General features: G+C 35.5%; 1 protein-coding gene across 3 annotated transcripts in view; it reads right to left on the bottom strand.

The window, feature by feature from the left end:
• Positions 1 to 24,381, bottom strand: part of NDUFS4 (NADH:ubiquinone oxidoreductase subunit S4) — a 115,922-nt gene that overhangs the window by 11,281 nt on the left and 80,260 nt on the right. The window contains exons 3-5 of one of the 3 annotated variants that reach the window (XM_037740187.1): positions 21,420 to 21,592; positions 15,483 to 15,529; positions 12,930 to 12,991 (exon numbers count right to left, since the gene is read on the bottom strand). In XM_037740187.1, the coding sequence (XP_037596115.1) occupies positions 12,945 to 12,991; positions 15,483 to 15,529; positions 21,420 to 21,592 (267 nt within the window). In that variant the 3' untranslated portion in view covers positions 12,930 to 12,944. Of the gene's footprint in view, positions 1 to 8,979; positions 9,054 to 12,929; positions 12,992 to 15,482; positions 15,530 to 21,419; positions 21,593 to 24,381 lie in introns of those variants that run through there. The other 2 variants (XM_017533209.2, XM_017533212.2) reach the window with 2 other exon arrangements.

Here is a 24,381-nt window from a genome sequence, read left to right as displayed (position 1 = left end):
AGTAGCTGGGATTACAGGCATGCACCACCATGCCCAGCTAATGTTTTCGTATTTTTAGTAGAGACGGGGTTTCACCATGTTGACCAGGATGGTCTCGATCTCTTGACCTCGTGATCCACCCGCCTCGGCCTCCCAAAGTGCTGGGATTACAGGCTTGAGCCACCGCGCCCGGCCTTGCTGAAAACTTTTGTGGATTAACTTTAAGTTGCATTATTCTTGTCATGAACTCTTAACCATATATTTCACTTTTGAAAATTACCAGTAATGGGCCAGGCATGGTGGCTCACACCTGTAATCCCAGCACTTTGGGAGGCTGAGGCAGGTGGATCACTTGAGGTCAGGAGTTTGAGACCAGCCTGGCCAACACAGTGAAACCTCGTCTCTAGTAAAATGCAAAGTATTAGCTGGGCATGGTGGCAGGAGCCTGTAGTCCCAACTACTTGGGAGGCTGAGGCAGGAGAATTGCTTCAACCTGGGAGGCGGAGGTTGCAGTGAGGCCTGGGCAACAGAGTTGAGACTGTCTCAAAAAAAAAAAAAAAAGGAAAAAGGAAAAAAAAAATCTTACGAGTAATGTTAACTATAGCCATTTTAAGTCTTTTTTCATTTACAAATAGTTTTTATTTTTTGTTTTACTTTACTTTTTGATGCTTCCAGTAAGCTCTTGCAATCAGTTATAGGACAGAATGCTTTTATCTTTAACAAAGAAGAATTGTCTCAGAACCCCGTGGAAAAGGCCCATGCCAGGTGCTTTGAGGGTACAGGTTTTTGATGCCATCACTTAAACAATTTTAAAACCATACAAGTAGACTGAGTCAGGATATCCAGGGCTCTAGTCAAGAAGCAGATATATTTATGATCAAGTAGAACAAATAATAATTATATAGGACTGAAGAAATGATGAGGAATGATTTTATGTTTAGAATATTGTTATTGTTTTAATGTATTTTTTGTACATATAAGAAAGCCCTTTCTCTTTCCTCTATGGTATCTATAACTCATTACAATTTAGTACAGTTTGTTTTGTAAACTGAAATATTTGTAAATCATATCTCACTCTCTGTGACCCCTCCAATTCAAAACTCTAATTCTTATTCTTATTTTCATGACAGTATAGCTATTTGCATATGTCCAATAACAGTATATCCTCCTTTTTTACAAGGATTTAATTGGAAACATTGGTTATACAACCAAGGTCTTACCTGGAATTACATATTTGAGAATGAGGATCATTTAAGTCTGATATGAACAAGTCACTTCTAAGAAACTAAAGATTGACTTTATGGAGCCAGTGCTTATAAAGTCCTTCCAGGAAACGTGGGCTGGCACATGGCTTATAGGATTCCCAGCCTTACAACAGCAAGAACTCAGGATATTTTGGGGATCTTGAGAAAGGAGGAATTTGCCCAAATAAATCTAGTGGCAAGTTCTTGGCTTGGTTTTCTAGCTCAAGAGACTTAAAAGTCCAATCAGAGATTCCTTTTAAAAACTATCACCAAAGCACTCAATGAGAGATTATTTCCTAATCAAAAAGGAGAAGAAATAGAAAAAAACCTTTGTTTCAATGGAAAGCTATGCATTGTCTCTAGCACATCCTTTCCCTTCCAGGTTATCAGATTTTAGATCAATTCCTTATCTTTCAGCTACTTGGCAACTCTTTTTAGGATGTACACCAGTTGATACATAGGCAATTTCTGTCCTGTGTTCTACTTAACAGGCTTCTTCCACCAAAACCCAATTTTGTCTCTATTTGCAACGGACTACAATATTTCTTTATTGCACACCAATCAATCAGTGCTGTTTTGACTTTCACTTTGAACTGGTTCAAATCTACCTTGTCCCCTTATATGAGTAAAATACTTTTACTTACATTTTCTTGCCTTCATTTTGAAAGTTATTATTATTATTTTTTTAACAGATACATGGATGTGAGGTTGAGACCCTCATAAGAGGTTAAGTTAGGTGGAAGCCCAGACCTTACTGATGTTGTTCACTTCTGGGATAATTCTAAGTACTAAGCTGCATCCCCAATTATTTATTTCTTTATTTTTCCTGGATCCGCGGCCACGCTTGCCTGCTTTCCTTCCCTGCTTCTACCTTCTGTTACTACAGAGGTGGGTTTTCCACCCCAATAGACCCACTATCAACAGAATGCAGTTTCACAGCTTGTCCTCTGTCCTCCCATTCCTGAAAGAAACCTTCCTTTATTTTGAGAATTTCAAAGAGTTTTTATAGCTAAGAACAATAAGAAAAACACAGGGGGTAAAATGACATACTAGAGAAAAGTCACAAAGTTTCAAATCACATCAAACGGGGAAAAAAGGCCATTTCTGGTTTTCATTAGCATGTAAATGGTAGTAGAGCCTAGTCTTCCACCATTCAAATTTTCCACAGCTGTCTTCCACCTCCTCTCTCCATGATGTAGCTTCCTCCTCCCCCATCCTTCTACCCCATCACTTATTACATAACACAAGGAAAGACAAAAGCCACATGGGTGAGAAAGGTGGGTCTTTTTAGTACACAAAGAACTGAAATAAGGCTCATCTACATTTCAGAGGAAACCCCAGATATTCTTTTTCCCTCTTTACAAAGAAACATTATCATTAAAGAGTTCCTGTGGAACAGATGCTAAGCCTAGGGGAAGATGTTTCAGATGAGACCCTAAGGTTAAGGCTAAAATACACAGGGGTATTTATATTTGCTTTGTGTGTCAGTATGTTTGGGGCTGGGGTAGTGGGAAAGGGAGAAAAATAAGTCATAACGAGCATTCAGTCTTTTCTTCTCGACTCCCCAATTTCAGAACACCAGCCTTCCGTAAGAAGTGAGAGCTATGCAAAAAAGATGAGGGGACAGCTGCAGACATTATCAATAGCAGAAGAAAGAGAACTTCTTTTTGTCTCAAAAATGAGACTATTTTTATATAAAAAGATGAGCCTGCATAATACCACCTTATTTGGTTAAGAACTGAAAATATGATTAAAGGTGGACCTTTGGTACTTATAATAACAAAATAATATAGAGATACTATAGGTATTTAGTACATCCCTATATTATTATCCTTCCCTATTATCTCTACTATAAAGATAATATAGAAACCTATAGCATCTCTAGACTATACTCTATAGACTATATACAGTATATATCTCAACACAGAGATACTATCTAGATAATATATAGATTATATGTAATATGGTACATAGCCTAGACAAACTCTATAGTCTATTCCATATGTTACATGTAAATTTTCAGTGCCACAAAAGAAGTAGCACTCGAATAGAAATTTCCTCAGCAAGGCATTTATTTCTATAGAAGGGTGCAGCTCACAGATGGAACAATGGTGAGCACACACCTGGACAAGGGAGGGGAAGGGGTTCTTATTCCTGAAGGAGGTAGCCCCTACTGCTGTGTCATTCCCCTACTGGCTAGGGTTAGACCGCACAGTCTAGTCTAATTCCGATTGGCTATTTTAAGGGGAGCAGGGGTATAAGCCAGAGTGGCAGGCTGGGTAGTTTGGCAAGAAGGATGGTTATGGGACAAGTCAGAGCAGGTAGCTAGGAGTGACCTAGGTCAAAGCAGGTGACTGGAGCAGGTAACCAGGATGAGTCAGGATGAAGCAGGGGTCTGGAGGAACAGATGTGAACTACTGATTAGAACTGGTGGAAAAGGTTGGTTTACTGAACCACAAGGAAGTTAAACTTTAAAATGGAGGACAAAGAACTGAACATACTGACATACTGATTCTTTGAAGAGAAACTTGGAGTTTACTATTTCTAACAAATATATCTATATAGTATAGAGATATTATAGTGTACTCTAGAGGTACTATAGCGACACTATAGTATCTCTGTAGAGACCTACAGTATCTCTGTATTATTTTATAAGTAACATAAGAGTTTCTACATATCCTTGATTCATTCTAGGTAAGAGTACCTGAAGAATAGAACTCTATTTCTTAAGAAATATAACATTTGAACTTTTCCAAGTTGGATATGATTTTCTTGTTTCTCATATTTACTATAGGAATTATTCAATGTACTATTTACATAGAATATATATATATATATATATATATATATATATAATGTATATCCTGTATACTGCTAAATACATCTGTGCTGTTCAATAGAAATATGAGCCACACAAAAGTTTCTAGTAGGCACATTAAGGAAATAAAAGTAAATATGTAAAATTAATTTTAATAACATTTTACTTAGCCCAGTATTTAGAATATTATCACTTCAATATGTAATAAAAATCAAGATACTGTTTTTTTCATACTAAGTCTTCGAAATACAGTGTGCATTTTACACATACAGCACATCTAAATTTGAATTAAACACATATCAAGAGCAAAAATCACATATGGCTAGTGGCTACCATATTGGATAGTGTAGATCTAGATTATTATTTTTTAAGATCTACTAGCATCAAAGAATCAGAAAAACCATCAGACTTGGAATCTAGAAGGTTAGGTACTGTCAGTTAGGAGCTATGTGATTGATGTGGGGCTTGTTCTGTTAACTTCTCTAGATCTCAGTATCCTATCAAAGGGAGAGTTTAGAATAAGTAACATACAATTTGGAAACAATTCTAATATTATGAAATAATCATTTTAAGTATGTTGCAATACACTGCAGGATGCTAACCCTTAATAAACTCAGGATAAACTCCAAATTAACTTAACAGAAAAACATTCATTAGATTGTATTTTACAAACACACTAAAATGTAAGAAGTTGTTAATCATTCTACTATAGTTTTCTTTCTTTCTTCAGGTTTCTAATTACAGGGACTGAACAGATTAACTGTGCTTCTAAAAGAACAAGTCACCAAATTAAAGAAAAATTTAAAGCATAATCTGGAGAATCATTTACAACATTAATAAATTTGCTGTTAAAACACACCAATATTTATTGAGCACATTAAAAGATAAACAGGACTTGTTTTTCCTGGTAAATTCTTATAATCCAATATGCAGGATAAAATATTACAGTTTGAGTGCAAGAACTATGCCTTATTTAACTATCCCCAGAGCCTAGCCATAAAGTGCTGACATACAATAGAGTGTGTTCAACATTTTCTGACTGAGTACAGAAAAGGTAAAATAGAAAACCATACTATAAGAGCTACAAGAAAGGAACAAATTATTGTGAAAGTTAAAAGGAAGAAAGGAGTTCATCCAGTAGGAGGTAGAAGTGAGGGAGGGGAATAAGAAAAAGGACCAAGAAACGAGATAGCATATGAAATAGATTTTGAAGACCAGGTTGGAGTTTCATAAGCAGGGATAAGAATGAGAAGGAGAACAGTATTAATGAGGTTGTAGAGGGAGGAAGGTGTATAGCAGGCTTGGAATGTCAGGACAGAAAGTAGAGTTGGAATATAGTAAGATAAGCTTGTTAGTGCTTTTGTGATAAGTCAGTGCCTATCTTGTGAAGAGCTTTGAATTATCAGTTGAGGAATTTGTCTATTAGACCTTTGAAGATGTTTGAATAAAGGGTATTTTGGCACTGATACAAATGTCAGAGTATTGAGGCAGTATACATAACGGTTTAGACTAGAGGTCACCTAACATTTTCTGTAAAGGGCCAAGTAGTAATTATTTTTAGGCTCTGGGAGCCATATAGTCTCTATTACAACTACTTTTCTACCATTGTAGCCGAAAAGCAGTCATAGACCATATATAAATGAATAAACATAACTGTTCAAATAAAACTTGTTCACTTCCTTGTAGGTATGTGACCTTGTTACTTAATGTCTCCAAACCTCAGTTTCCTTAAACAATTAAATGGCCGTAATAACTGTTCCTGCTTCATATAGTTGTAATGAGGACTAAATGAGAATGAATGAAAAGTACTTAGCATAAGCTCATGATTTAGTGTTTGCTACTTTCTATGGTGATAATACTTATTACCTGAGTCTCAAAATATAACTAGAGGCAAGCATTAATGCCTATAATTGTATAACCTTTGTAACATTTTACTATGAACACAGAATCAGCTGTATTAGCAAAAATTCATTTTCCTGTATAGAGCATATGAATAAGGTACTGGGCTAGACAGGAAAGAAATAAAGACGTATATGAACTAGCCTATGGGCTTTAACATCCTTAAGTCTACAGTTTTTGAGCATTACCCAATCCAACTTCTCATTTTAAAGATGAAGAAGCATGCTTATCAAAGGCTGAGTATAATGAAGCATGATTTATTCCAGTTCTCCTGTGAGGTAGACAACTGTGGAATGAGAATCTTAGTTACCAGGCTCTTAACCCAGTAATCTTTACATATTAGTGCTTCTGAACCTTTTTTTTTTTTTTTAAATGCCTTATCAGAACATTGGTTCACTCAACCTTCAATAGCACTAGTTCACAACAAATGACTTTGGCTGTAGGGATAGGCAGGATCCATTTGTATGTCCTTCACTACTATTTACAACCCAAGAGGGGCAAATCAGAATGAAGGGGATGCTGTGGAATTTGGAAAAGATCCCCCACCTCCACTTCTATAATGCTGCAATGGTGTTTATGTAGGTCTTGCTTCCACTATAGCTGAAGAAACAAGATTTATCTATTTAAAGACATAGCATGTTAAATGTTAAATAAATGAGGCAGATAAGTACTACAGTGAAATCAAGAATGGAATAATCATTGAGGACTTCCTCAAGAGTTAAGAATGGTTTAAAACTCTTGAATAGAGAAATATATTTCATTTAATTAATTATAATTTTTTGAGACTGTGTCTCTACTGCCCAGGCTGGAGCATAGTGGCATGATCTCAGCTCACTGCAACCTCCACCTTCTGAATTGAAGTAATTTTCCTGTCTCAGCCTCCCAAGTTGATGAAACTACAGGCGTGTACCACCACATCCAGCTAATTTTTGTATTTTTAGTAGACAGGGTTTCACCATGTTGGCCAGGCTGGTCTCCAATTCCTGACCTCAAGTGATCCGCCCACCTCAACTTCCCAAAGTGCTGGGATTATAGGCATGAGCCACTATGCCTATCCCAAGAAATATATTTTGGTAAGTCATTTATTCCACCAGATACTGAGTGTCCATTATACGTCAGCTTTTGTGCTACGTGCTAGGCACAAAGCAGTGACCAAGACAGGACACAGTTCCTGCTATCTTATAATTAAAATTCCTGATTCATTATTAGCCTACAATTTTATGTCACTAACCACTAGCTTTTTAAGGTTACACTTTCTATTGACTTTGCTAATATTCCTCAATTTTCTTTCCCAGGGAGGTAAAAGTCAGATGAGAAAGGCACTTGATTTTAATAGGAACAGTGGCGAGTTCACACCTGCAATTCACATGGCAACTGTAGTCGTGCAGTCCTTGAGAACACTTAGAGAAAGACTAACCAGAGATTTTCTGTTATTAAACTCACGTCACAGACCTCAAATGAATAATTTTCAAGGTGTCAGACATGAAATATGGTAGGCTGAAAAGATAAAAAAACATTAATGGAATGGTTTTTTCATAACCATGTTAGAGTTTAAAAAGAGAGCAATGTTATTTGAAGTCAAAATAATATTTTAAAAGACCACTTTTGAAAACAATTATGTAATTAAGAAATTTAGAACTTGCCAAGAAAGTGTTAATAAGGAACTGCATTTTTTAAGAAGTTTTAAAAAGTCTATTATTAATAATAGGATATACTTATATATAATTATATACACACTATTTGTCAGACCTTAGTCTAAGCACTTTTATTAACTCATTTAATCCTCACAGTAATTCTCACTGCACATATGAGGAAACAGAAGTGTAAAGTCATACAGATAGTGACTCAACACAGATTCAAAGGCAGATAGTTTGGCTTCAGACTTTTAATCATAAGCTATATAATATTTAGTGGAAAAGAAAAGTAAATATGTTAAGATAAACTTTATAGGACTTTCACATGTATATGTCAGATATTTTAGACAACACTAATAATCTCTTATTTTTACACACTGCCTTATAGTAACAATGCACTTAGACAAATCCAATTTGACAAACTAGAATAACAGAATATATTAGGTACAAATGTACAGTAGTGCATTTGAATCTAAGGAAGACAAACAGCAGAAATACTGGCTGGAGGGAGGTAAAGGTCAGAACTAATAGTTATCGACTAGAATATTATGTATCAGCTATCACCCACTTCATGTGGTAAGTACCCTTATTTTAACTAAGAAACATTACGTCCATTATAAAATTAATTCAAAATCATACAGCTTCAAAGTCTCATAACCAAGATTAGAATCCAGGGGTCTAACTATAAAAATTCCTTTCACTCTGTGTTAGGTTAACAGCAGACAATAAGGAAAAAAGAAGACATTTTGCATTTTTGTTGATAGCAAGATTAACATATAACAATGATGTCAGGTGGCTGCTCCAAAAGCGAAATACTCTTAGGATGCATTAGTATTATTATACAGTTGAGATTAGGCTTGGTATTAAGCCCACCATATCTAGAAAAGCAGCAAATGTGGGCATTTAGGCCAAAGGGAAATTTTACAAGGAATATGACAGTAGTAACTATTTTCAAATAATTGAAGTGTTATTAAATAGATTAATAGGCTAGACTTTGGCATTAGATTTTGGCTCAAAGAAAGAACTTAACTGTACACAGAGGTGCCAAAACTGGAATAGGTTGCCATATATGTTCAACTGAAGTTTAACCAAATGTTAGTAATTTTGTGGAGGAATTCATAAACAAGGTAGTTGTTAAGACATGTAGTTTCATTCCCTGTCCATACTTCACATTACAGCAGTTTGTCTTTTACATGTTATATGAGCATTCCGATTTAGTTTTTTTTTGGGAGGTGGGTGTTCTGATGTAGTTAAAAAGTCTGAAACCACTGGATTAGATACATTAAACATTAGATACATTGAAACCACTGGATTTCAACTCAAATTCTGTATTCCTGAATGGTTTTGATTAAGGTTAAGATCACAGAATCACATCTTGACTTTGTCAAAAACAGACCCAACATACCATTTTTTTCTGCAAAGAAAATTGCATCTTCTTTAGTACGGAAGGTTAGAACCATGTTGGATAAGGGATCAGCCCTGTAAGAAATAATAATTTTTCCAGATTTAACAATAAGCTTTGGCAGAGGAAAAAAAAATCAATATTTAAAATAAACAGCGACTATAAAATGAAATAAGTAACTACTGAAAGAATATTTTATTTGTAATAATCTCTTTAACTGTTAGTTTGAATACCTTTTCCTGTGTTAAATTTGGAAGATTTCTAACATGTATTGTCAAATGATAAAATTTGTCATTGCAAGGGCATTCAGTTAGTCTTTAATAAAACAGTTTTATTCAAATCTAAAATACTAATTTGAGATGAATTAAAAAACCCAAGAAGATTCTTAAATAGAGCTTAAAACTTACTAGCAAGATTATTGATGTGTAAAATTGCTAGTACTATCATTACCCAAGAAAATAAATGGCACCACCACCCATTCTTGTTTTTTTAAAATTAACTTCCTCTGAGTCTCCTTTTTGGAGATCACCCACTCTTCTTAACGAACCTTCCATCATTAACAATATTCTTTTAAAACGTAAATAAAGCTCCAAGATCTGACATACAATTGAATTCTTCAATGTAGGATAGCGTTAATGTTTACAAATCTACACAGGCTCTTTAGAAAATCCAACTTCAAAAAATGTCACTTTCTTTTTTTTCTTTTTTTTTTGAGATGGAGTCTCATTCTGTCGCCCAGGCTGGAGTGCAGTAGTGTGATCCCGCTAACTGCAACCTCCGCCTCCCAGATTCAAGTGATTCTTGTGCCTCAGCCTCCGGAGTAGCTGGGACTACAGGTGCACATGGTAATACCCAGCTAATTTTTGTATTTTTTAATAGAGGCAGGGTTTCACCATGTTGGCCAGGATGGTCTTGAACTCCTGACCTCAAATGATTTGCCTGCCTTGGCCTCCCAAAGTGCTGGGATTACAGGCGTGAGCCACCATGCCCAGACTACTTTTCTTATAACAAGGTAGAACACTGTTTGCTACAAATGTTTATTGTGAATCTCTCAGAGGTGAATACAGCATTCTATGAAATATTGTTTAGAAATGTGGAAGTAAAAAATAGAGAAAGGAGAATTCAAAAAGTAATTTGGATAGTGGAAAGATATGAGATATAGAAAGAAGAGAAAACAAGTAATTGGTGGTCTTCTCTCACTGACCAGAAGACCCACCAATTACTCCTGCTGAAGTTCTGGTCACAGACCATGGTTGCTATTCTGAGATTTCTATAATTACACAATCTTATAACCCACCTACCCTCTGTAAGCAAAAGAGCTTCATGTGACTGGCTACATTAGTACTAATAACATCATAATTTTATATTGGTTCCTCCTTTTCAAAGCATACACAATTTTTCAGTTGATAGTTAAAGTATTTAAACTGAGAACAGAAGTGTCAACATAAATACAATGTAGTAATCTGATGAGTGTTGACAGGCACATTGGCTTAGTTGAGAATAAGAAGACAGAAAAAATGGTAGGAAAAACTTAGGAGCCAGGAGACCAAAGCTCTGTTTCCTGCAAAGGTGGTATAGCCTTTATTATTATCCTCACTTTTTAAATGAATACATACATATAGAAATCAAACAATAACAACTTAACATCCATTGTATCTCATAGAAACAACATTCACCCACTGGAAGAAGCCACTATTCTTCCAGCCATTCAGTTTCTACCGTTCTCATTCTCCTTCAGTTCCTGTATTTTGTAGGTCTTTTCTAGATATGCTGCCACCACCAGTTTAAGCCCTTTTAATTCTTCCCATAACCCTATTCTAACTAATCTTTCTGCCTCCTTGACTCCAATCCACACTTCACCAAGATTAGTCTTCCTAAAGTTCAAATCCCAAACTCACCGCTCAGTTCAAAACTTTCAAACAGTTTTCACTGTATCACATTAACCTCAGTCTTCTACCCTGGGATTTACGCACTTCTATAATATGGACAGAACTCCTTTCTAGCCTTCTTTTTAATTACTCCCCTGAGAAGTAACCAGCTAGTCAAATCAGATTGCTAATTGTTTTTATAAATGCAGGATATACTTTCCCATCAGTTCAATTTGTTTCTTCCTCTTGAAATATTCTCCTAGTGCCTGCATATGAAGTCCATCCAAACAGTCCCTCATGGTTCACTCTCAATACCAATCTATTCCATGAAGTCTTTCATATCCTACCCTCCTTCAACTATATATAATCTCTCTTTCAACCTCTACTAAATATAATTTGTGTTTTTATTTTTTGACTTTATTTGCTCAGTTCTCAATTACTGAAGTTCTAATTTGGGTAATGGCAGAATAGTATATCAGATTCATCTGCCTAACTATAAACTCTGGATAAAGCAGAAAAATAATTTTCAGAGACCAGAGACTGACTAATAAGCAGGAAAGAAACCTAGAGAATTCAATCTTTGAAAAAAAAAAGGAACCACAATGGATTAGATCCAACTTTATACAGTGTTTCCCCTAAAGGTATTCTCTAGTCTAGAAAAGCTAGGAACATCGAGAACTCAGGCAGAAAGCGGTAATCTTAGTGCAAGGAGCCTGGACATGGGTCCAAGATTGCCAGAGCAGCTGGAAAAGAGTAATTCACAGAGCAAAGAGCTTTTGAACTGTACATGATTGAGCAAGGCTTCAAAATGATAACTGGGAAGGATGAAAAGAGCTGAGCAAAGATTTCAGCAGCTGCCTGCTACAGTGGAGACTGAATCTGAAGGGAGAATGTGGTAAACACCTTGTGCTTTCCATCAAAACTTCAGAAAGCCTATGCCTTTTTATTTTTTAACACTAGGTACTAAGAGTAAGGGTAAAACTGAAACAGATCCACTCCAACAATGCATATTCCTCCACAAGTTCGAGGTGATCTATCAGTAATTTAACTGTCTGTTGGAACAAAACTTATTAAGATGCTGTCATTAATTTGAGAAGCATAAAGGATCAGATAATTAATTGATTGTTATTTTATATAAATTGTTTGAATATTAACTAGTGACTGTGTCAGGAGCTAAGTAGCATATTAGAAAGCGACATACCCACTAAAAGATGTATACAAGATTCTTCATTTTAGTACTATATTATACATAATAACCCAAACAGAAATTTACACAAATATGCAAAAATGCCAGTCACAAAAGAGCACATAAAGGATGATTCTCTTTAATTAAGTAAAAAAAAGAAAGGCAAAACTATGTTTATAGCAGTCAGAACAGCGGTTACCTCTGGAAGGCTGAAATCACAAAAAAGCATGTGATGAAATGGGAACTTCTGAGGTACTGGAAATGCTGTTCTCAATCTGGGTACTTGTCATATGTGTGTGTGTGTTCAGGCTGTAATAATTCATGAAGCTGTATGCTTCTGATCTGTATACTTCTCTTAATGTATATTTCAATAAAGTTATAAAAGCAATATTAATCCTGGCAAAATAATACACTGTATCTGTTCATAGTTTCAAGATTAATCCCCCACCACCACCACCCCCAGCCCCAAGACAGGGTCTTGCACTGTTACCCGGATGGAGTGCAGTGGCACGATCTTGGCTCACCACAACCTCTGCCTTCTGGGTTCAAGTGATTCTCCTGCCTCAGCCTCCCGAGTAGCTGGGAATACAGGCGCCTACCACCATGCTCGGCTCATTTTTTGTATTTTTGGTAGAGATGGGTTTTCACTATGTTGGCCAGGCTGGTCTCAAACTCCTGACCTTGTGATCGGCCCACCTTGGCCTCCCGAAGTGCTAGGATTACAGGCGTGACCCACTGTGCCCAGCCCAAGGCTGATTTTAGATATTTTTCCTCCAATATCATTTTCATGTACTAAATACTAGTGAACATCAGTAAGCCAAAATATATCAAAAATTGTTTCATAATTATAATGTCCAACATTGGTTGGCAGATTGCTTTTTGTTCTACACCAAAAACAGACTTTGTGAAGCTACCTACCATTTGTGAATTTCAATGGTCATTTTCTGCTTATGAGCAAAGTCTATTTAATATTATTCAAAAGAGACGTAAATGTCAATACAACATAAAAATTGGTATTGTAAATATCAACTGACACTTCACCTAAAAGAACTATTCATGCATAAAAGATACTGGTGAAACATTTTAGCAATGAGAATTTTTATTAGATGCCCTCTGAATGGCACAGAACAGCAAGTGAATGAGTTTGTTTTTGGGAGGCTTAGCTTATTTACTTATTTTTTAGTTTAAGTATCAATAGCAGTTATAAGCGGCTCTAAATGCTGTTAGTTTGATTAGCACCACTTAGAAATATCAGGTGGTCATTTTTCGGCAAATAGAATAGACATATATAATAAAGATCATAGAGAAAAAATATATAATACTAAAACCAATATATTAATAAATGCTTTTGATATTTAAAAATATTTATAAGGTAAGAAAGGACAAATAGCTGGGCAAAGACTAAAATTATATTCTGCTACAGAAGTGTACATGTGTATACTCCCACCACCCTGCATCAGGCCAATTCCACTGATTGAGTGAATGCAAAAATGATAAATACATATTAACAAATCAAGTAATATACTTTAAAAATAGTACATCTATGTCCAATAATAACACATCTAATTGGATCAGAAAATATTTAACTGAAATTCACTACATGTCAACAGATTAAAGAAGAAAATGCCCTTCAATAGATGTTACAAAAACATTAAATAAAATTCAATACCCATTCTGATTAAAAAAAAACTGGTAGATCAAGATTAGAAGAGAACTTTGTCCACTATATTATATCAGAAACATTTCTGCTAAAGAAGGAAAGAGGCAATAAGGATGTTGGATATCACCACTACTATTCAACTTTGCAAATTACAGTCAATGCAACAAGGCAAGAAAGAGAAATCGGCCATAAGGAAAAAACAAACTGCTACTATTGTTAGATTATACAACTAAAAAAATCAAAGTGAATCCCTTGAAAAACCATGAGAACTAAAGAGATAGTACATAATGTGGCTTATATGCAAAATCAACTTTAAATATTAGCAGTACTCAACTAGAAAATGTAATGAAGAAACATCATCTGAAATAGTGATAAAACTATCTAGGCATAATTTTAATATGAAATGCAAAAACATTTCATCAAAAGACATATAAACTTAAATATATGCATATACATAAACTGAAAAAAGTCTGGAAGGATATATACGAAATTGTTGTGGGGGCTTCTAGGGAGAGGTAGGGGGTATACTGGTCAGAGGGTAGTAAGCAGCGGAGGGAGAGGAGTAACTGGTAATGTTCCTGGCTTATTCTACATATATTATAAGACATATAACTATAGTTTAAATCTACAGTGCAAACACAGTCATTTACTTGCTCAAAAGTCAGTAATGAAAAGTAGAATCCTTATATATTTAAATTTCATTAAAAAACTGAATCACCTGATCAAAGCAAATTTTAAAAGCAAGGATTGGCAATGTGTTAGAACAGTATAAAGGGGAAAGATGATGCAGGCAATACTTTCATTTGCTACTTACTAATAACCAAAAGAACTCTGTAAACCTAAGTAAGATGTCCACTTTGATGACTTAAGGCTTGAGAACTCAAGTAATGAGACAATTTGCAACATTTACATTACTGTACATCTCAGCTTAAACTGTTTGACCTTCTATGTCCACAATGACATGGAACAAATCCTTATTTTCTGAAGCTGAATGACAGAATCATAATTTTCTAATGAAAAAGTACTTAAAAAACTTAACACAGAAGTCACATTTTCAGAGTGTGATTACATTAACACAGTAAGTATTGAGTCCAATGTTCACTGAGTTTCAATAACCAATGTACATTAATACAGCTGAGGAAAAAAAATCATTTTTAGGTGTTATCAAAATTAAAGTCTTGCTTACAGAAATAAATGAAAAGTATTTACTAACCTACAATATAAAAGATTGTTAAAAAAATGAGATTAATAACCGATAGTAATCTTCAGCAACTTGTTACAATACCAGACAAGGATAAGTCATGCTTTCTCTCTCCAACAGGATCAAGGAGATTTAAAAGTAAAACACTGTGTCAAACCCAAAGGATAATTCTGTACCTTAAGATATTTTTCATGTTTACACAAAGATAAATCTTTACCTCTGAGCTCTAACATTTAAAGACTCAGGTAATTAAAAGAGCATAGAAAAAGCTCCATTTTGAATGGGAAAAGAAATGTAAATATAGTACTTTAAAATATGAATTTAGAAATCTAAAAACAAATATCAAACACATTTATCCTAAAATCCTGCAAGTGAACAAAAGTGGCCTTTCAAAAAAATACTACAGATAAGCAGACAACAATAAAATTTTTTCAGTATATTAAAAAAAAATAAAACCACGTTCATAGTCATGAAGCCCATTTTCACAATAACGATCCTTCCCCTCAATCCCCACTGAGGAAAATATATGGGAAAACATTTAAGATTTCAAATTTCTGTCACAAAATTACCACTGTAACTTTGTAAAATTACCTTTTCCATTAGCACTGTCTCTGCTGCACAATGAAATGTGTCTTTTTCTGTGTATTTAATAGCTGAGATTGGGCCATTGCACTCCAGCCTGGGTAACAAGAGCGAAACTTTAAAAAAAAAAAAAAAAAAAACCTTCCAACGGTATACAAAAATTATCTCTGCAGGTGTTACATTTGTCATAGTTCTTATAGTGTATACTTCTAACCCTCTGCAATACTCTTACATCAGCAGGGTTAGATGTCTGTTAAATCTTCCAAGCCATTCCACCTAGGCAGAAGTAATCTGTTAGAAGAAATGAATACAGTTAAGCCCAAGATCCCCTAAATTAGGAAACCTTGTGGCTTTGGAAACAAATATATTCTAGGTATAGGATGGACAGTCATTTCTCTTTTAGAATATCCTAAAATCATTCCTTGACCCACAGCAAAAAACACATTAAAATATTAATATTCCATTTTCTCCATTAAATACAGTAGTTTTCCTGATTAAAAAGAATACAAGTCTATATGAACTATCTAGCCAGACATATCTTACATATTAAAAAATTTTTAAATATTAAAATTTAAAAAAATATTCTACATATTAATATTATAATTGTAAAATAAAACATAATTGTAAAATAAAACAAAAACAGGGTGAGAACACAAACTATAGTCAACTCCATTAATTTATCTGGGACACAGGTTTATTTCTTAGTTAGGTAATAAAATTTAATTAGATGATCATGAAAAACCTTCAGCTTGCAATTCCAACAATTTTATAAAAAGCTTCAAAATATTTCACAAAAAGAAATCAGAGTTCAATATGTCCAAGCAGTAATTCATATTATATACTATTTTTGTGAATTAAAATGCTAAAAAAGAGTCTCTGTTGTCTGTTCTAATAAAATAAGTAAATATTTTAATAATATTTTTTTTCTTATATTTTTTCATGCTACTGTTTGTTTAACATCAGAACAAAAAGAAGTAACGAATTTTTAAAAATATTCAAGATTCAAAACAATGTTTCAGATAAACCAACTGCAGACAGGGTCTATTGCTTTAAAAAACTTTTACTTCAGCAAAACTACATTTTGAAAAGAACTTTACCTCCCAAACTTGTACTGTATTTCATTTTCAATCAATATGTAATAAAAACAGCATTTCCATGTTTATGCACAACAGGTTACAGTTTTGTCTTAAAGCAGCAATTAAATCACTAAGTATTTCATAATTCAGTTATGCTATTTCTAGACTAAGCAATATTGTAATAATGATTGTGTGAACCTTTGGGCAAGCACAGCAAAGTAAAACTTCATTTATTTAAACAACTCTCTAATGGGCTTTAGGACACACTATCCCCAAAATATGGCACCTTGGCATTTGAGAAAACAGCAAAGCAGGAAGGTCTCTCTGACACTCCCCTGAAGCAGAACATAACAGAATTCTCTGACCTTCTGAAGTCAGTCCTAAGACCCTCATTCCAGAAGTGTCTACCCTATAACAGGAGGAATAGAATGTCCTTATTTCTGAAGACACAGGGACACAGATAAGAATCTGAACAAACAGGTCTGGTTAAGTTCTTCCTGGTTTATGACCATTAGATCATAAACTTTGTCCAACCATCCTGCTGTATGACTGTCCACTCTTCATCAAAACTAAGCATAAAAATACACATATTTCACTGTTTTTTGGGGTCTTCATTTCTGAAGCCTCCTGTATCACATAAATCTTATACAAAATGAAATTGTATGCTAGTCTCTTGTTGAACTACCTTTTGTTATAGGTGTCTGAGCCACAAACCCTGCAATAGATGTGAGGAAGATATTACTTTTTCTCTTCTACATCACTCAAAAATTCTTATATAAAATGTTTTACCCATAAACAATTTAGAGTATACAAGGCACAAATACTCAAATAATGATTTATTACTACTGAATGTTGCTGGGAATGCATTACTACAGTGAGTGTGCAGAATAGATGAACATATAAAAATCTCATGTGATTGAAAAACAGTAATCATTAACCTTTCAATCACTGGATAGGGACAATTTTTTTCCTTATAAATTCCTTTAGCTTCTAGAAGCATGTGGTTTACAAAATGACTCCATATGTTACATGAAACATAAAAAGGATACCACAACACCTACTCTTCAAAAGAAAACATACAAATGACCAATAAACATGAAAAATGCTCAACAGCACTAATCATCACAGAAACACAAATCAAAACTACCATGAGATACCAATGAGAATGGCTATTGTAGGCAAGGATGCAAAGAAATGAAAATACTTATACCCTGATGATGGGAATGTAAAGCAGTTCAAACCCTATGGAATACAGTATGGAGATTTCTCCAAGAACTAAACACAGAACTACCACTTGACTTAGCAATCTCACTAGGGGTATCTACCCAAAGGAAAAGAACTCATTTTATCAAAAAGAAACCATTCACAATAGCAAAATCAAGGAATCAATGTAAGTGTCTATCAACAATGGACTGGATAAAGAAATGTGGTATATAAACACCAAAGAATACTACTCAGTAATAAAAATGAATCAAATCATGTCCTTGTGTCGACATGGATGCAGCTTGAGGCCATCGTCCTAAGTGAATTAATGCAGAAACAGAAAATCAATACTGCATGTTATCATTTTTAAGTGAAAGCTAAACAGTGGGTTCACATGGACTTAAAGATGGAAACAGTAAACACTGGGAACTCCAAAAGAGGGGAGGAGGGAAGAGCGCAAGAGTTGAAAAAATACCTGTTGGGCACTGTGTTTACTATTTGGGTAATGAGTTCACTAGAAGCCCAAACCCCAGCATCACCCAATATATTCATGCAACAAACCTGCACATGTACCCCCGGATCTAAAATGTAAAAAGAACAAATATTCAATTATGTATAAATGGCCTTAGACTAAAGGGCATCTAAAATTTCCATGAATGGGTGATACTCTAAATCACTTTATTATGAAACCAAACACAAGATAGAAAATATAGATTCTTACTGTTTCTGATATAAGGTGCCAGAGAGCATCCCCTCACATTTGCCATAATCAAATGTCTAGAACAAGTCACGATGTAGCTATACCTTATGAAAGAGGATGATTAGAGTTGTAACAAAAAAGCAGAGGTCATGGGGCATCTTAGAATTCTGCCTATCACAACCACTCTTGTACGAAAATGTGATCTAACATTTCACATTGGTGGGCATATTGTGTTTTTGTAAGGAAAAAAATGGTCTCAGAAAATATTCTCCTTGATACTGGGCTTTTGATCCTCAGCATCTTTACTTTTGGGGGCCAGAAAATTCTTTCTTGATTGCAAAGGAGAGCAGTCCTGTGTCTCACAGTATTGCCATTATTAACTAGATGTCAGCAAAAGCCACCAGTTGTTACAACCAGGAATGTCTCCAGACACTGGCAAATCTCTTAAGGATACAAAAGCACCTTCAGTTGAGAACCACTGCTTTTGTCTATATATGACCATACTTAACAGATGCAGGCACCACCAGGAATCTCTTGAAACAGTAAGGTGCATTGGGAAATCTGACCTGGTATTTATTCTTTGCAGTTAGGGTTAAATGGGAGACTTCTGTTTTCTTGACAAGTACTGAGATTACACAACCCACCAGAGCAAGATTACTTAGTAAAATTATCTTATGTATGAAAAAGTTTAGAAGCCAAATGTTCCTCCATCTGTTGTTTTCCAGAAACTGGGTAGATTCAGTTTTCCATTTGGTAGCTCCCCTTTCTAACAATTCCAAGGCAAGTCTTGCACTACTTCCACAGGAGACATGACAATTATGGGCTTCGAGGCAGATGAGCTGATTCCATCCCTTCCTTATAACCATGACTTGGCGGCCTCATCTCACATATACAGATTCACTCCAAAGACTAAACTGGGTAAGTATCTGTTTCTCAGCTTTATTATCAGTGAGTGCTCAAGACTCTACCTAGGTGGTTTGATAAAGCAGAATATTCTTAGCAAAGTGTTTCATTTTCATTTTCATACTTTTAATTTTATAACACATTGAATTTTTTTTGAGATGGAGTTTTGCTCCTGTTGCCCAGCTGGAGTGCAACGGCACAACCTCCGCTTCCTAGCTTCAAGCAATTTTCTGCCTCAGCCTCCCAAGTAGCTGGGGTTACAGGGATGTGCCACCACGACCGGCTACTTTTCTATTTTTTTTTAGTAGAGATGGGGTTTCTCCATGTTGGTCAGGCTGGTCTCGAACTCCTGACCTCAGGTGATCTGCCTGCCTTGGCCTCCCAAAATGCTGGGATTACATCCATGAGCCACCACTCCCAGTCCACAGTGAATAACTAATCTTATAACAAATCTGTGGAAGTACATTTGTATTTTTTGTGATGTTCTAATTGAATTCGTGTTGTCTTTTTCTCATTTAAAATTAAACTGCATTTAAAATTTTAAATTTAAAAAAAATCTCATTTAAACTGCAACATGAGAAAAAAAATTAAAAATTCTTCCTATATATCATTTGCCTAATATAACTCTATTTAAACTGCAATATGACAGATGTTTTCTAAAAAAAAGTCTCGCAAGTAATCAACAGGAAATAATGTTGAATATTATACTTTTCTGAAACAAGACAGTTTACATTTTCTAAGTTTATAACTACCTTCAACTGGAGACTGGACTAAGAGTTTCAATGTGAATGACAATTTTCTAGCTTATCTGCCTTATGTTTTCTCTAATGGTAGCTTTTTAAATTTAACTAGAATCAGCCCTCCTACTTAACATTTGGGCCCTATTCCATTATGGAGAATTAAGTCACTGACTTCATTAGTGACAGAAGAATCTATTCTAATACAATGTTAAAAAGCAATTTAATGGCCAAGCGTCGTGGCTCACACCTATAATCCCAGCACTTTTCAAGGCTGAGGTGGACAGATCGCTTAAAACCGGGAGTTTGGGACCAGCCCCGGCAACAAAGCAAAACTCCACTTCTACAAAAAGATTAAAAAAATTAGCCAGGTGCTGTGGCATGCACTCATATCCCCAGCTACTTGGGAGGCTGAAGTAGGAGGACCGCTTGATCAACCAGGAGGAGTTCAAGGCTGCAGTGAGCTAGGATCACATCACTGCACTCCAGCCTGGGCAATGGGGCAAGACCCCATCTCTAAAGAAAATAATAAATAAAAATAAAAAGTAATTTATTAATCACAATATCTCAGTAACTTAGAAGTTTCCCTCAAGTTAACTAATTTCTAAATTCACCTAGTTCCTACCCCCCTTACAAACAAAAAAGATATATATATATATATATATATATATATATATATATAATATTACAAAGGTTTTATTGTAATTTAAAAATAAAGTGTCACTGTGTTATAAACACCATTCACAGAGTATCTTAGATAAAATAGTGGGGACAAGTTCCAGAACCCCCAGTGGATGCTTAAAAATACGAATAATATCAAACCCTGTATTTTCCTAAACATGTAGACCTATGATAAAGTGTAACTTATAAATTAGGCATAGTAAAAAATTAACAATAAGTTGTAATAAAATTGAACAATTATAATATACTATAAGAAAAGTTATATAAGTGTAGTCTCTCTCCATCTCTTGAAATATCTTATTGTACTGTCTGTTGGATAACCAAAACCATAGAAAGCAAAACTGCAGGTAAGGGGGGACTACTGTATACACAGCTTTGGGTTTCATGATAACACACTCTCAACGTCAGTCATTTTTATCTAGTAAGTAGTACTTTGAAAAAGACTATGTCAGAGTTTATTGTGCTGAGCCACATTTATATGATTATATAAATATATATAATGTATATCTTTGAGCAGTGATAGCCAACAGTGTCAAAAAGTACTGTTATAATTATACTGTACCTAAAAGTTTGAAAATCATATTTAAAAGAAAAATATACACAGTAAAAGAGAGCTGACGATATTCACTTAAACTAAAGTACTCACGTTGATGCCCAACCCATCAAAGGATTTTCCCATCGCTCCCTGGTATCAAATTCCATCTTCCATTTCTTTGTGTTGTTTACTCCAGACTGCATGTTATTTCGAGCAGGAACAAAGATTCTGACTTTTCTAGTTTTTACATGCTCTTCTGGAACACCAGTTAAAGTAGTGATATCCTATAGGAAAGCAAAAACAAACAAACAAACAAACAAAACCATGTATCAAACAGACTACATACTCACTAACGTACTTTTGTTGTTTCCTATATTCATGCAACTCTATTTAGATTTGTTCATGAATTGAGATAAACTTTCTGGCTTATTTCACTACCACTCAGATACTTTACAACATACATTGCTATTTAGATACCTGTAAATGGTTTATTTAGGGGGTAGTGTTAGGAGACAGTGGAAAAAGGTCTTTAAAAATATTTACGCCCTTTTGTCCAACAAAGTATTGGTATTTTCTGAAGAGACTGTTTGCTCGCAGAAGAGCCTGTAGTCAACATGCTCTTATTTTGTGAGCAAGTGTAACTAGTCAGAGGAGAAAAAATATAAGGGATATATACAAAGTAAATCTTTATTTGTATGTTTATTTAAATCTTAAATAGAAGACAATCTGTTACTTATAGTTTCCGTGTCAAATTGCTTACCCACAAGGCATTACCTTCGGAGGGAATGCTGAACCTTTTTTAAACAATTAAAATTAAAAACTTTAATTAGCATTTTGATTTATCTTCCTTTGGTGAAAACCTACTAAAGAGAATGATACAATCAAACATATTCTGCAAAAGTAACCCCAAAAAGTGGCACAATTTTTGCCAAAATGTGAGATGCAAACAATGGTAACTTTAACTTAATTTTTCTATAATTTTACCCAGTAACAAATGCTCATTTAGAAAACGCACAGAATTTTGACACCCCAGAGTAGACACATTAATCAAAACATAGTGGCAGTCAGGACACAAATTAGTAAAGTAACTCAGTGTTTAAAACTTAGTTATGCCTAGTGTTCCATTATTGGAATGCTAAGCATGTGGGAGTTATTTATATCCTACTGCTCAAGGTCACTGCCAAAGTCTGGTCACAAAAATTAAAAAAATTGTGGAGAGAGATCCAAGATGGCTGACTAGCAGCAGCTCAGGATTGCAGCTCCCAGTGAAGGCACAGGGAGTGGGTGGATGCCAGACTTCCAGACGAATTTTTGTTGCCTGACCCCAGGGAAGGAGCCCCGTAGGTCGCCAGTGCAACTCTTTTGGCCGGTGCGGCTGTTTTGCCGGCATCCGGCCCAGCGGTTCTCAGTGCGGAGTATGCGGGACTGGGTGCCCTTTTAGTTGGCGTTTGGAGCTCCGGGAAGGCAGTCACCCATTCGGCTGATTGAAAGGGGGACTGAAGCTGGGAGCCAGACTGGGAGATTCCCGGGCAGAAAAGCGCCACGAATCTCAGCGCCTCTGGCAGCGTGGTTGCTGCATGGGAAACTGCACAGATCCCGGCGCCTCTTCGGAGGGCAACTGGGGCACCTGGGAGAGAATTGACTATTCAATTAGGAAAAGAAAAAAAGGGGGCTCCGAGGCGGGGAGCCAGGTGATCGGGCTCGGCTGGTCCCACCCCCACAAAAAAACAGCAATTGGAAATGCTGACGGTTGAGAGTTTCACAGCAAGCACAGCTGAACCCGGGAAGGTCCAGCTCTGTGGGGGAGGGGCATCCGCTGAAGGAAAGCTAAGAAACAAAAATAACGTCACCACCAACAAGCTGGACATCCACTCAGAGACCCAATCTGAAAGTCAGCAATTACAAAGATGACAGGTGGATAAATCCACAAAGATGGGAAGAAACCAGCGTAAAAAGGCTGAAAACATCTGAAATTAGAATGCCTCTCCTCCTTCAGGGGATCGCAGCTCCTCATCAGCAAGGGAACAAGGCCTGATGGAGAATGAGTGTGATGAATTGTCAGAATCAGGCTTCAGAAGGTGGATAATAAGAAACTTCTGTGAGCTAAAAGAGTATGTTCTAACCCAATGCAAAGAAACTAAGAACCTTGAAAAAAGGTTTGACGAAATGCTAACGAGAATAGACAATTTAGAGAGGAATATAAGTGAATTAATGGAGCTGAAAAACACAATACGAGAACTTTGTGAAGTATGCACAAGTTTTAACAGTCGAATTGATCAAGCAGAAGAATGGATATCAGTGATCGAAGATCAACTCAATGAAATAAAACAAAAAGACAAGATTAGAGAAAAAAGAGTAAAAAGGAAGGAGCAAAGTATCCAAGAAACATAGGACTATGTGAAAAGACCTAATCTATGTTTGATAGGTGTACCTGAATGTGACGAAGAGAATGAATCCAAGCTGGAAAATATTCTGATTCAGAAAAACTTTCTCAACCTAGCAAGGCAGGACAATATTCAACTCCAGGTAATAGAGAGAACACCACAAAGATATTCCTCAAGAAGAGCAACCCCAAGGCACATAATCATCAGATTCACCAGGGTTGAAATGAAGGAGAAAATGCTAAGAGCAGCCAGAGAGAAAGGTCAGGTTACCCACTAAGGGAAGCCTATCAGACTCACAGCAGATCTCTCAGCAGAAGCCAGAAGAGAGTGGGGGCCAATATTCAACATCCTTAAAGAAAAGAACTTTCAACCAAGAATTTCATATCCAGCCAAACTAAGCTTCATAAGTGAAGGAAAAATAAAATCTTTTGTGAACAAGCAAGTACTCAGAGATTTCATCAACACCAGGCCTGCTTTACAAGAGCTTCTGAAAGAAGCACTACACATAGAAAGGAACAACCAGTATCAGCCATTCCAAAAACATACCAAAAGGTAAAGAGCATCAACATAATGAAGAATCTACATCAACTAATGGGCAAAACAGCCAGCTAGCATCAAATGGCAGTATTAAATTCACATACATTATTATTAATCCTAAATTTAAATCAACTAAATGCCCCAATCAAAAG

This window comes from Cebus imitator, unplaced genomic scaffold, assembly GCF_001604975.1.
Source record: "Cebus imitator isolate Cc_AM_T3 unplaced genomic scaffold, Cebus_imitator-1.0 Scaffold80, whole genome shotgun sequence".
Lineage (NCBI taxonomy): Eukaryota > Metazoa > Chordata > Mammalia > Primates > Cebidae > Cebus > Cebus imitator.
Note: the sequence above shows the minus strand (reverse complement) of the source record. Positions and strands in the feature narration are given on the sequence as shown.